The 14,663-nt window shown below is 38.1% G+C and overlaps 1 protein-coding gene across 11 annotated transcripts in view; it reads right to left on the reverse strand.

The window, feature by feature from the left end:
- The window catches only part of tns1b (tensin 1b), a 245,918-nt gene that overhangs the window by 143,602 nt on the left and 87,653 nt on the right, over positions 1-14,663 (reverse strand). For 8 of the 11 annotated variants that reach the window (XM_084123219.1, XM_084123216.1, XM_084123215.1 and 5 more), the window contains exon 3: positions 9,815-9,852. In XM_084123219.1, coding sequence (XP_083979345.1) covers positions 9,815-9,852 — 38 coding nt within the window. Of the gene's footprint in view, positions 1-144; positions 263-9,814; positions 9,853-14,663 lie in introns of those variants that run through there. The other 3 variants (XM_084123213.1, XM_084123212.1, XM_084123211.1) reach the window with 2 other exon arrangements.

Genomic DNA, 14,663 nt, shown 5'->3' on the forward strand with positions numbered 1-14,663 from the left:
TTTCCATACAGAAAACAAACACCAACACTGAACTCCATAGGAATCATCATCATCTAATCATTATATAACTTAATGTGATAAATAAGAACTGCACATCTTAGAGAGTGCGAGTAAATCACTGTTGCACATTGGCTTGTGCCTTACCTGGTACCGCAAAGTCTGTTGAACGATGTTAACTGAAGATGAAAGTCCTATTCCTTCACTTGCAAATGCATTATAGCGTGTTTTGGTACTAAACAACCACTTCAACTGTACCGTACATTTTTATGGGGAGGAAAGTGTGTGTACAGGAGATCCTGCTGCTCAGAAGCCAGAACACATATGCTTCCTGTCAACCACACCTCAAACAGACTTCAAACTTCATAAGCACATACAGTACTGTAAACTAACTTTTAGCCGATAAACTCTACTGATTATGGATTCTCTCTAATCATTATTATTTATTAAAACTAAATATTATAAATATAACGTATACATAAATATATAATTATAATTATTCTTTGTCTTTTGGGGCTTTCTGTTCAATCAGACAATCAGGCAGACCTTTCCTCTCCAAGTAAACAGTGCTTGGTCAAAATAAATGGCAAACTGGACCAAACTTTATGCCTACAGTCTGGTTATGCAAGATCTGACCCTCCTCCTCACATATGCAAAGTAAATAGAAAGAAACAGACAAATAAACCACACACAGTACTGCCCCAGGTACATCCAGGGTTGTGTACCATTGAGAATTGAATTGAGAATGCGTTTTAAATTTGTGAGGTTGAAATACAAAGTTCTGTCATGAAACTCTAGATGGCGCAGGCTGATAGGTCCTTAACTCAATCTGCTTGCAATCCCGTCATTCTCTATAGGGCACAGCTGATTGGTTCCTGCTGTATCAGTAGCCAATGAGCTCGCTGCTGAACCTTCCAATACTTGGTCATCATTTGCTGTAGCAGTCCAGCGCACTTTCAGAAACCCTCCACCTTCCCCAGCTCCACCTGTATAGATCTGCTACGGGTAATTTGCTTATGCTATATTGTACAGTAGAAGCATGTCTTGCTTGCTCACAGCAGCGTGTTGTGTATGTATTGACAGTAGAAAGGTCCCATAATTACAGCAATAACCAACAGCAGCAGCAGCGCAGCAGATCTATTCTGCCAAGACCAAACATACAGTATCAACAAAGTTATATCCATTATAAAACTCAGAGAGCTGTCATGACAGAACTGAATTTGACAGGATTCAGAATTGCAATTTAAATGAATTTAAATAAATGTACATGTCTGTAAATTTTAACTAGAAAAGGAAAAACGATCTGAATGTTGCCAAAAAATATAATATATATATATATATATATACATATATTTTTTAATGAGTTCAGGTTTGAACAGATAGTCTTACAGATGGATTTGTATTTATAACGTGTTTAATATTAAACTACATTTTTATTTAGTTTAAATATTTCATCATATTAAATGAATTCTTTTTTTGTGGACCAAGGTGGAAGAACGTTTTATTTTTCTCATCCTCTCATTCTCTTCCTCTCATTTCAATTCAAATTCCAGGTCAACTTCCTATGGAGTCTGGTCTATAATTCAACTCAAATTCCCTAGTGACTTCAATAAGTTTAGACACAAACTCCTAAATTACACATTTAGCCAGACCTAAATATGCATGTCCTTAAGGAAATATCAATTCTTGCAATCAACACGGTCTTCCCTAAGCAAATATTATCATGCCATTGCGGACAATTGTACAATTTAAACATAAATCAATGAGAACAATTTAATCTTAAATTTCTTAAAGGTGCTATAAGCGATGTCACATGTTTTTTAGGCTGAAACATTTTTTGTCACATACAGCAAACATCTCCTCACTATCCGCTAGCTGCCTGTCCCCTGAACACACTGTAAAAAAACACGATCTCTGTAGACAGCCCAGGCTCCACAAACGGCAACAAAAACAAACTGGCCCAGCCTTGGCCACGAAACATAAACAGTGCTCCAAGAATGACTTGGGGGTGGGGGTTGGGGGGTTAGTGCACGTGCACATGAAGGGGGGTGTGTGGAGTGGAGGAGAGAGAAGCATGAAGAGGGAAGTTAGCTAGACGAGAGATGTCCTAGACAACGACAACGACTAACTTTAGAATTATATTCTCTTGAATTTTGATATGGCCGACACACGACCAAAGAGACGACGTTCCAATGAACAAATAGCAAAGAAGAGGAAAAAGGAGAAGGAACGCGCAAAGTCCTGAATTTACATCGGAAAAGCCTCATGACTGTTTCAGGAAGCATGGAAGGGAGGGGGAGGGGATGGGATGAGGAGGAGGGAAGGTCTAGCTAGCCTCCGTTTTGTTTGACAATACTTCGAACGTCAACAAGAAGTGATGTCACCCAACATCGCTTAGAGCACCTTTAAGATTGATCTTAGTAAAGTATAGAGTATGCAGATCCCCACCCAAATCCTAGCTATAAAAAAAAGGACATCGAAAGATGGATGCAAGCCATATCTAGACACCAAAATATAATATCACAGTAACTTGAAAGTGGCTTATTTTAACCTACACTGGTAAGCAACCTCCTAACTGTTCTGTTTTCAGGAAATTAATTATGCTGAAAAGTCGAATCACTGGCTTTGTAATAATGGATGCCTCAGCTGAAGGCCACAGAACAATGGATAGCTGCGATCAAGGGAAGAACACTTTGTGTAAACATATCAAGGACACAAATAACCAATCTGGCAATGCACCTGCTATCTGAACAAGACAAACCCATCCCAACACATGTGCAGCTCAATCAGGAACCATATGGGCTTCACACTAGCGTTCAACGGACGGGGTGGAGCGCCGCTTTTCCTGTTCAAAAGGGAAAACACCCCGGGACCAGCTCTGAGTCACCCAATGTTCTTCTTGGCTAGCAGGGAACGCAGATCTTGGAAGAGGACCCATCATTGTTCTGTCCACACTTAGTTCCTCTATTTGTCCTCATTTGAGACCTTTACATCTTTATACGCTCAGTTGGGTCAGCACAGTGAGAACTAAAAGTCGTTTGAGGTGGAAAAACATGCTCCCGAGCAGCCAAATCCAGGAAGCCATTGGCTCCTATCACAGCTCCAGCCCGTCTGACCAATTCAGGAGCGAAATTGCACTCCTCAAGTGGCTGAAAAAATAAACACAGTAAGGTTATAAGTCTCTTGCTAGCAGCCAGTCAGTCCTTCAGCTCAAACCAAGAAACATTGAGCTGAGGAAATGAGGTGAAGCATCGTAAAAGACAACACTGTGTTTTCAGAGCGTCCCGCCAGGACTAACAATGTGCTATGATCTTAAATGGTTTTTAAAAAAGCGGGAAAGAAAAAGAGCACTTAGCTGTTTAAGAAAGAGGTGATTTATGCTGGTCAGAGTTAGTTCATTTTCTCACACTGACTCCCCAGGAGCTGGCCTAAACATTACTCATGCTGTTCCCTTCCAGCACAGTTCTTAGCCCACAACCCAAGTCAAAAACATTATCTGTGCAAATGCAGAAACAAATGCTTGGCCAATGCAATCATTTTAGCGGTAATGTGATGGTAACTTCAATACCCAAGGGGGGTTATAGCTATCATCCAATGCATCTTGTGTTGTGTTAGGATTCACGTAGCTACAGTTGCAAGGAAAATGACTCGCATGTTGCTCATTTCAAGGGTGCAATTATTTTTTTCAGTGCTCTATCTCAGTCTCATTAGTTTAGTCAGATTGTGTGTAAATGATAGTGAGTTCGATGAAGATCAAACAACATTTTATGAGTAATCAATACAAAAATCCAGGTAATTACAAAGGGTTCACAAATTTTTTCTTGCAACTGTAGAAATGAATAAAGTCAACTAATAATAATTACAAAGAAACAGTAGCGCATTGAATTATATATGACATTTTGAAAGAAGAGAGACTGAAATAGTATTTTCTTGTAAAATGTACTCCATGTAGCCTTTGTATTATTTGTAGAATATATATTTTTTTTAAAGTGTAGCATGTGTAATCTGTCCTACTCGACCCACTCCCAGCAGGATTCGAAACGGGTTCTCCAGCATGGGAGGCGGGTGCGCTAACAAGGACGCTAAAGACCGCAGCCACTAGTTGCAGTCACTAGACAGCTCTTAGTGGCCTACGTCCGTTACACATGCTCAGTAAGCTTCTTTTCAAAATGCTGCTTTGCCATGAAAGTAGCTGATCTGGAAGATAAAACTGATTGTAGAAGTCCACCTTTTACTCTACTGACTGCTCTGGTGTCCATATACATTTTACTAACACGAAGCCATGATTTAGCCATGTGTGTTCAATGGATGTATTCAAAGTAGGAGGGATAGACATTTCAGATTCTATATATAGTATGCATAGAATCTGGAAAGACCAGCTGGAACACAAACAACGACATCAGACCACAGACATTCTATAGCCTTCATATATTACCAAATACGGATGTATTGCTCAATAGACTAAAATGACTAATGGCTTTATCTTCTAGTCGGTGCACAGCAGTCTAGGATATTTGCTGCCTGTAGCTCCATAGGTTGAGTAGGAAGTTTTTCTAAGACATTGCGATCATATTTCTCATTGCCAACTAAAACAAGCATTTTGGGGCCCAAGTTAAAGCTGATGTGTATAGTTTTTTTGATACTTTTTCCTATTTGAATCTTTTAAGTGAACAAATCATTCTTGTTCACTTCCATTCAATGACATTTTTTGTTCACAGAAGTTTGAATTGCTCAACTGCTTTCTTGCCTATAAAGATTGACTATAGAAATAGCAAACTGCATTCGAGCAGGTTGTGAAGGAATTTCATTAGTTCGACCTAATTAAAAAATACGCCCCTTCAAAATATTTGATCCACTGAATAAAGTTGAGGGAATGGTTTATTTGACTCATAACACACAAGAACCTACAGAAACGGTAACTAAATGAATAAATGAATAAATCTTTTTGAAAAATTGATTAAAAAGTTTGGAGTCGCTCAATAAATCCCAATGATTCATTTAATGACTCATTCATAAACCTGCAGAACTAAGCATGTAACTAAGCTAATCAATAAACAAATTGTAATAGTGAACCGATTTAAAAGATTCATCTCACTATCTAGGTGAGAGAATGGTTTAATGAGTCACTTGTAACATGCAAAAAAAAAAAAAAAAAAGTAACTAAACAAATCAAACAAATCTTATTAGTGACCTGATTCAATTCAGCTCACTGAAAGAAAGAAAAAAAGAACCTACAGAAAAGGTAAACTAAATTAATGAATGAATAAATCTTTTTTGATGAACTGATTCAAAAAATTTAGTTAGTGACAGTCACAATTAGCCTGGTAATACCAAACTCTGCTTCTTCGCTTTGCTTCGTAGACAGAGTCTGGCATATCATAATTGAAAAGCGTTTTCTTTCTCGCGGGGGCGGGGGGGCGCTTGTCGGAAGTTTAAAATCATTGGTTACCCGTAAGCCAATCACATAACGTTTGGTTATGGCGTGTTATATGCGTTGCTCAGCCGCATCTAACTTCCACTGTAAACATGTATGATGCGAAAACAAAACCATCGAGCGAGATACCGGAGTGAACATGGCTGTGAACGACTTTTGCAGATTATGTGAAGTAAATCTACGCATCCACGGTACAATCAGTGTCTACGTCGTCACGGCTCTCAGCCCGCCCTCTGTTCGTTGATTGGCCGGCTGTTTTCAGGCCGGAGGAAAATGGAAAGCTATTACGCTGTCTCAGACTGAGTACAGAAGCGAAATGAAATTGAGCGTAAGTAGGAAGTCTGACGTAGTCAGGCTAAGTCACAATCCCCACCACCAATAGTCATTATTTTTGCAATTCCCATTAGTGACACCAACTATACACAGGAATGAAACATTTCACCTTAATGAAACATGTCAGACAACGCAATGAAGCTGCATCTGACGTCTTTGACTAAATGTTTTCTCACACCTTTTAATTCACACTGATTTACTCTGGCATTTCCAATCATTGGCCTCCTCAGCATGCACTGGCACTCTGCACACGTGCTCACCGTCGGCGTCTCACATTAGCTCTCTACAGCTCATGGCTGGCCTTTGAGTCTAATGATTCATTTACTCTCCCACTTAACCTCACTTGCCTATATTTACAATCACCCAGAGACTGTCACTTCATTTTCCAGCCTTTGGAATTCAAATCAAGTCCAGTTTCACGGACGTGCTTAAACCTGTTCCAAGCCCGTGCGCAATGAACCCGCTGTGAACCGTTGCAGTCATTTCCGACCCCTCGTGAAACCAGGCTACGCTGTTGACAGAAATGAGCAATAGTAATGAGAAAAGAAGAGGTGAATTTGTTGTGATTGGAGCTGTCTGACCTGCACAACCTTCTGTTATCTAAGACACATTTATGATGTGGGCCTTTCCCTTATTGAAGTGAAGTGATGTGAAGGCCAAGTATGGTAACCCATGCTCGGAATTTGTTCTCTGCATTTTTTAACCCATCCAAGTTAGTGCACACACATTAGAAGCAGTGAGTAGTGAACACACACACACACTGCAAACCGTGAAAGTGGCAGGGGTTACACAGTGGCCACGTCTTATATATATGGATGTAGAGATGGAACAACATGTTGGTGTGGAAACTGTCCATCTGACAAAGGCTTGAATTATATAAATTGCTTGGATTTAATTGAATTTTGTTCAAGTTTTGAGTTCCAGCTCTCGCTTTCAAAAAAATGTCTAACTTTCCAATAAAAGTATCTAAAAATAACCTGAGAAGCAACACTGCATAAGATATTAAGACTTGTTTTCAGAGAATATATCTTCAATATGAATGTATTATGTATTTTGTCTTATCGCAACTGTCAGATATTTTTTAAGTTTATAAGTGGAAAAAAGGCAAAATACATATGCAATCCATAAAAAAAAATAAGTCTTGATGTCTCAAGCATTGTTGTTTCTCAAGTAAATTTATCTTGTTTGATGGGTTTTTAGATATGTTTTACTGGAAAACCAGTCAAAAAAGATAAATTAAAAACTCTTCACGATGTAACTTTTTAGCAGTGCAACTAAACATTAACTTTTCTGGACCAAATTCAGATAACTGTGTGTATTTCAGTCGGAGGATACTTTATCCTGTGTCCGTTAGCAATGTCATATTTGTGTTCATGTGTCATTTGTCTCGTTTCTTCCATTATTCCATCAGACCAGAATCAGTTGGCAGCCAAGTCTGGCCAGTGCAAATGGTCTGAGCATTTGTTTTTAGTGGCAGAGGTTATGCAGCGGCCACGTCTTATCTAAATATGGATGTGGAGATTTATGAAATAACATGTTGGTGTGGAAACTGTCCATCTCACAAAGGCTTGAATTATATAAATTGCTTGGATTTCAGTTGAATTTGAATTGGAAAGTCAACACGAAATCTACTGTAAATTGAGCCTATTAATTGTATAATGCACAATTCTGTTCTTACTGGAACGATTTGTCAATAACTTACAATGTTTCATCAAAAAATAAACCTTTTCAGCTTACATTGCGGTTAACTTTTTTTTAAGGTGATGTAGTTACATTGTGCTTACTCAAATAAGTAATGAGTAGTATTAATTAACTGCATGTAGTTAGAATATATATACGGTTAGGATTAGTTACTTGCAATTATGCATAATGTACAATGTAAAAAATTATATGATCAATAAGTTATGACAACATATGCTTTTACATTTCTTTAACTCAAAATAAGTTAAGTAGGTTTCAACTTTTTACAAGTTTATTTTTTTAAAGTCAGATTAATGTCATTTAAGTTGAAATGACTTAAATATCCAAGTTGATTTTTTTCTCTTTTTGCAATGCAAACGGCCTTTCACGCTGACTTCAAAGTCATTTCCGTAATAAATACTTAAAAAACGGGAGGAATCCAAAGGCTAGCTCTGCATCATTCATCGTTATTTTCATCTTTTATCTAATGGCAGGAAACGAATTGCATCCATTCTTGGATCATGGGGTCGGAAATTCCACAGTGATTCTGGCGAGGGAAGTTGTTACAGGTCTCTAAACAGATCTGGAGTCGCAATCGCAGTTTAATCAAGGGAGCTTCTGGGTGACATAGCTGTCCTCCCAATCAGACGCAATCTATCAAATAAAATGACTCGTCCTGTTGGATTGTTGTAGTTTTTTTTTCTTTCCTTGATTGTCTCCAAGAGAACAACATCCCCAGACATCCTGTAGTTACTACAAACCACACGGCAAAAATCTCAAGTGTTTCTGAATGCCAGTGTGCACTGATCTGCTAAGTAAACTCAACAGGCCTCTAAAAACATGCACCCCTTCACACCTCTGGAATTTCCTGTTGGTGCAAGAAGTGGCACAGCATTAGTAGGGCTAGTTGCCCGACACACACACCAATATGCACAATAATAGCTGCCATATGGAGCTCAGAGATGATGGAGAGGACTAATCGGCCACTCTGTTCCAAAATCTAGTGAACTGCCAACGTAGGCAGCATTTTAAGGCGCCATAGACACCAAGGCTGTTCCAAAAGCTAGACAACATTGCTAAACATTATTTAATAAAATGTGCCAATTTTACCCAATATTTTAGTATGTCTTGATTATTAAAGTGTCACATTGTTAGTTTAGCAACATGAAACTCTATTGAAATAAATTTGAACTCTTTCCCCGCCATTGACGGAGATTTTCGGCTTTCCGTGTTTTCACTGTTATGGGGTAGGGGGCGCTATTACGCGCTATCTTCTGAAAGAGTACTGAATCTCTGAATCAAAATACAGACAAAGAAGAAGAAGAAACAAGAGATAGCATGTAAGCATGCATTTGTAAAATAGCACGATCATCAATATTAAACAGCATATAAATCAAAACTGCCAAACTTTACTGACTGAAATGTCGACCCAGGACAAGCTATAGGACTGTGTAAACTGTTGATGGACTCGATTTACTCCATCTATATTTTGCTCAAAATGTTTTTTTATGAAACTTACCCACATTCAAGTGTTGATAAAAAAGAAATCCATGTAGCTAGAATACAACTTTTTTTGTTTTATTTTATTTAAAAGCTGAGGGTCTGTTCTTTGCATATAATGTATATTCAGATATTCATACAACAAAATAATCTGGGGGCCATGAAACTTTTAAGAAAATTATCAAAAATGCTGGCGCTGACTGGCGCTGAACTTTTTTTCAAAAACACTGGCGGGGAAAGAGTTAAGTCATGTCACCTGAGTTTCTGCCAATGTAGAGTGTTCAAAATCAGTTGAGCTTCCATTTACGTTTGGGATGCTGCCTCAGATGGCATCTTCCTCGTAGTATTAAAATAAAGGTTTTGGAATAGAGCCGAACAAAATATCCCCACCTATTTGCTAATCTCAAACACTCTCATTCTCAAAACACTCTTCAAAACGGCTTTATCATACAGGAAAAGTCAGAGGATAAATTTTGGGGAGGGTATTCTTGAACAAGGACGAGTTGGCCAAGCCAAACATGTCCTAGGACAGCATGCAGATGTTTTTTTTTAGATTCCCAAGTATGTCAATACCCTTCCTCAACCAGAGGGGCTTGTCCACTATCAAGGAAAAAAAATGTCCTCTGTGATAAGATTTGTTTGGCGTCCAGACAGAAATGTGATGGTGGATTTGATAAAAGGAGCCAAACCTGTACGAGCAGACACGACCATTTAGGGAAATTCTGAAGGCTGACAGAATAGCAAAAGTCTCTCACAACACAATTCCAATGTTACAGACATTCATTTTCTATGCATAACCTGTTAAAAACAAACAAATTGTTCACTGGTATGGTGTCTAATATGACTAATCAAGAATGCTTTGTTTCTTACCTTGACCTCACACTTCCTGTGGCAGGCTAACCGGCAAACTGCAGAGACAAAGAAAAGAAAAAAACATTGTTTATATTTTAGAAATTCAACTGTACATTTCAGAAATTTTTTGTTTACTATAATACTCTAAATGTAAGCACATTGGGGGCTTTTTTCAGGCCAAATACAATAAAATAAATAACATTTACAAGTACATTTACAAATAAGTACATTTTAAAATATATATGAATATATTTTATTATATACGTTTTGATAACTATACTAGGATGTATGCACAGTGGGGTAATTTTTTGTGATAAAAACATTTTACATTTTCTTTTAAACTTTTTAATCATCTTTTTGCACTGCAAAAACTTGTTTACTCTGAACATTAACTATTAGACACTTGACGTTACACTGCACCCTTCATATCAGACTGTGTATTTGCCACAGTGGCTGAATAAAGGCAGGGCCGTAACCACCGTGGACATTGAGGAGGACATGTTCCCCGCAAGATCATACAGAGATCATTCAGATTAGTGATCATTATGGGTTTTCAATTAACATCATCTGTAATTCATGTAAAATGGAGGAAAATTCCTCAGACGACTGTGACTGAAGTAAAGCTGCTCGACACAACAAAAGCTGTTTGCCAAGACCAGTTTTTCCTCAGTGTTTATATTATCATTTCTGGCCAGTCATAGACCACCAGTGAGAATTGCTATTCTTCTGCAAATCTTTGTTATAAACATTGTAGAACATTCACAACTGTTAATGCATTGCATTGTAAGATTTTATGATAATTTACTGTTATTTAGACTTTAGCTTGCTAAATTTGCACTCTTTGACAATTTATCAGACACAATATTGACAAGCAGGAGCTTTTTTTCTCAGGAGCTTAGAAGAATTTAGTTTTTATTGCCCAAAATTGGTAAATCACAAACTACCTTCAAATAAAATTAAATAAATAAAAAGAAAAAAACATACTAAATTAAATTAAATAAAAAAATATACAAAAAATTAAATACAAAAAAATAAATAATAAAATAACATAAAATAAAAAATAATAAAAACAAATATTAAAATAAAATTTTAAATAAAATAATAAATATATTCCACAACACCCACATCAAGACACTCTTGCAATAAATACAAGCTTCCAAATTTATCATATTATTCAAGGAAATCACAGTTGTTTTCAGAATATAATTCTAACTCAAATATCATTTAGAAAACTGATCTAGTCGAAATAGTGTTATAGCTTATCAGTGTCTGTGGGGCCCAGAGAACATAAAGAACCTCCTATTCGAGCCCATTCCAATCCATCTCCCTGCTCATACAAACACAGCACACTTCAGCAAACGGGCCGAGCGTCCCTGCTCTTCTTACACAGAGCCCACTCTGTTCCTCACGTCTGACCTGCCATTCCTCGGACAGGGGCGGAGCTCAGCAACAGAGGGCCTTCACACAAGGAGCGTTTTTTGGTGACTAAGGTGATGAAATGTTTCCAAAGCCACACCTAATATCTCCCAAACTCCTCTAACAGCAGAGAGAGAGAGAGGGAGAGAGAGACAACTGCAACTTGTTATATCTTTGTGGCTTAGTGAGCTGCCTTGCTATATACTGCCCTATATTTCAGTTATCTGATTTTTCCTCGGCACAAAAAAAAAAAAAAAAAATCAACAAAATTTAGTGAGGATTAAATGGTTTATTTATGAAAATTAAAATCCAGCAAACATTATTGATGCATATCCATATATAATTATGTACAATTTTGCTTCTCAAACTAATTTTATCCTGCAAAACAAGACAAAATGCAGATTTTCTTGGAGTTCTTAAGCGACAGATTTAGGTCATTCTATAAGCACAGCAAAAAAATAAAAATCTTAATCAGTATTTTTGTGTTGATTTATATTATTAATATTTGATAAGCAAAACTGTATGAGATATTGAGCAGTACGATCATGCTGTCTATCTTTTGAAACAGCCCTGGTGGTGGGAATGTGCATATGATGCCTTAAAATACTCCCTACGTAGGCAGCTAACTATGGAACGTAGCCTGTATCAGGCTTCCTCCTCGTCCTGAAATCCAGGTCATAGTATAAAAACACTGGACTGGAGGCTCAAACTACTCACAAATCCACTCTGTTTCAGATGATTCCTTTAAGAGTGTGAACTAAAGGGCATTGGGAAAATCCAGAATTTCAAAGCAGAGTTTAAAAATATGTGTTTATTCTGGAGCGGACTGTACCTTATGTAATATGGCCTTCTTTCAGTCTCGTTTCACATATTTCTGTGCATACGTTATATTTGCAGTGTTTATTTTCTTAACTCATTGGTTTAGTCTTTGAGAAAAGTAGTGAAAGTCTCAATAGGGGAAAATTATGCATGGGAGCCTTTCAGGAGTGGTAAGAAAAATAGTATTTTGGCTTCATGTCCGCATAGTTATTGACTTTTTTCATTTCAGGATATTTTCATTCGCGTGTGATCCTCCTGTTTGGGAGTGTGTCGGATGTGAGACAGTTTGAAGAAATGATGAGAGTTTCATTCTGGTGTGGCTTAATGGTTGAAGATATGAGCTGGTTATGCAAAAGGTCCCAAAAGGTTTTTATTCAAAGTGGCTCACAGGTTGAGCATTCATCACTTTGTCAGGTTGTGTGTTCCCTGGAAATCAAACCCACAACCTTGGCATTGCTAGCGCCATGTTCTAATAGTTGAGCTACAGGAACATATACCCCAGAAAAAGGTGATTCATGAGCTGCCATCATCGAGAGCAAAGCACTTAACCCCAGATTGCTCCAGAGAATTGTGCCTGTAAAATAAAGTGAAACGAGCCTGTTCTTTACAGTGATTCCACATGGGTACAAGATCTTATAATTCATATGAAATAAATATATAATAAATGGCATATAGAGTGATAAAATTATAAATGATATATATATATATGTGTGTGTGTAACGGTCATCAGCTGGAGTGCCCTTGAGAGCCACCTGAGGGCACTCCACATCAGACTATCATGTTTCACTCACAAACTACATCTCCCATAATTCATCAGCACTCATTATCACATTCACCTGTGTCTCATTATCTTGTTTAGCTCACCCCATATAAGCCTGGTTCACCCCATCACTCACTGCGAAGTTTTGTATGTTGTTACACTGCATTTCTGAGCATTTCCACTGTTGTCTATGTTCCTGGTTCTTGATATCTGTGTTCTGGTTTTCCTGTTCCTGTCTTACCCTCTGGGTTAGTTTGTTTGTATGGACTGCCTGCCTGTGTATGACCATTGCCTGGATTTTGGATTACTCTAATAAACTGCATTTGGATCCTCAACCTTCTTGTCTCGGAGCAGTTCGTAACAGAGTGTGTGTGTGTGTGTGTGTGTGTGTGTGTGTGTGTGTGTGTGTGTGTGTGTGTGTGTGTGTGTGTGTGTGTGTGTGTGTGTGTGTGTGTGTGTGTGTGTGTGTGTGTCTTTACTTATTACAACTTTTCACAGATGTTCTAAAGGATTCGGATATCTTTAGCTGATTCATATTTTGAAGACTCACTCTCACCTTCAGACAGAACAGTCCACTCACTGACTACCTGATGCATACTGCACACAAAACTGACTAAATCTACCTGAAATCACTAGCTCCAATCTGATTGACAGGCTGATACACATCATATGGGAGTCAGAAAGTCTACCAGCCCACCTAGAGAACAAAGTCAAAGTGCTTTCAAGATACCAGGTTGATTGAATCTTGAATTTTGGAATACTGAAACAATATATATAAAAAAAAAAATATAAAAAAAACTTTTACAGTGTACACAAACAGTAGGCCTACTATATACACTACTTTCTAAGCTGTGTCTATAAAATACTATACTTATTACTTTTAGACAGTCATACACACTACTAATGTTTTTTTTAAATTGGAATTAAAACGCAGTTTTCTACATGCAGTTTCTTTGTAATTATTGTGCATTTCCGCTAGTTTCCTCACTGCTGTGCGACTGTTATTCCTCATCTGTTATTGTCAGTCCTGTTTTTTCTCACAACAGACACACTATCGTGCCCCATGCAGGCTGCCCAGCACGTTTCTGTGTACATGAGCCCAGTGCACAGAATAAAAGATCAGGACTTCCATATTGGGTGTGAAAGTGCATTGTGGGGACTGTACTGTACATGGGTTTGCCTTGTTAGGAACTCAGATGTTCAGAGTATAAACACTAGGGCACTGTAGAGAGGCAGGAGAGAGAGAGAGAGCGGGAGAGGTGGAGGGTGTGTGAAAGAGATGTAGGGAGAGAAAGAGGATTAGGAGGGGGCTGCTTAATATCTGACACAAGGACTTAAGAATGTTCAGAAAGAGAGAGAGAGGAGGAGGAGCGGGGTTGGCATTTCCCATGCTGGCCTTTTGTAAAGAGCAGTGGTCCCAAAGGGCTGGGCCGTGCCGGGTTACACAGAGAGCACAATCACAGAGCCGGACCACGAGTTTCCTCAAACACCAGTACACACACATATATTCAGTCCACTTCAACATGCTACAGTCATTCTCTCAAACCCAATGGCTCCCCTGAGTGCCGCAGTGGCAAATGAGGCTTTAGTGTTTTGGCACAATCAGCACTTAGGCTCGGTGGTATAACGGAACGAATGTCAAACCCTGGAGATTTTACTATACTGCTGTAGATAACTCTTTTGTGTTATGCACACTTGAGAGAGACAAAGAAACAGAGTTTTGAAAAAAAAATTTTTTGCATACAATGAAAGTCAAAGGGATCCGATGTTGTTTTAGGTCCAAATGATTTAAAAGAAGAAGAAGGAAAAAAAAGAAACATTTTGTTTTTTGCAGAAGGCATACAGATTTGGAACGACATGAGAGATTTGGAA

This window comes from Abramis brama (assembly GCF_963993115.1).
Source record: "Abramis brama genome assembly, chromosome: 8".
Lineage (NCBI taxonomy): Eukaryota > Metazoa > Chordata > Actinopteri > Cypriniformes > Leuciscidae > Abramis > Abramis brama.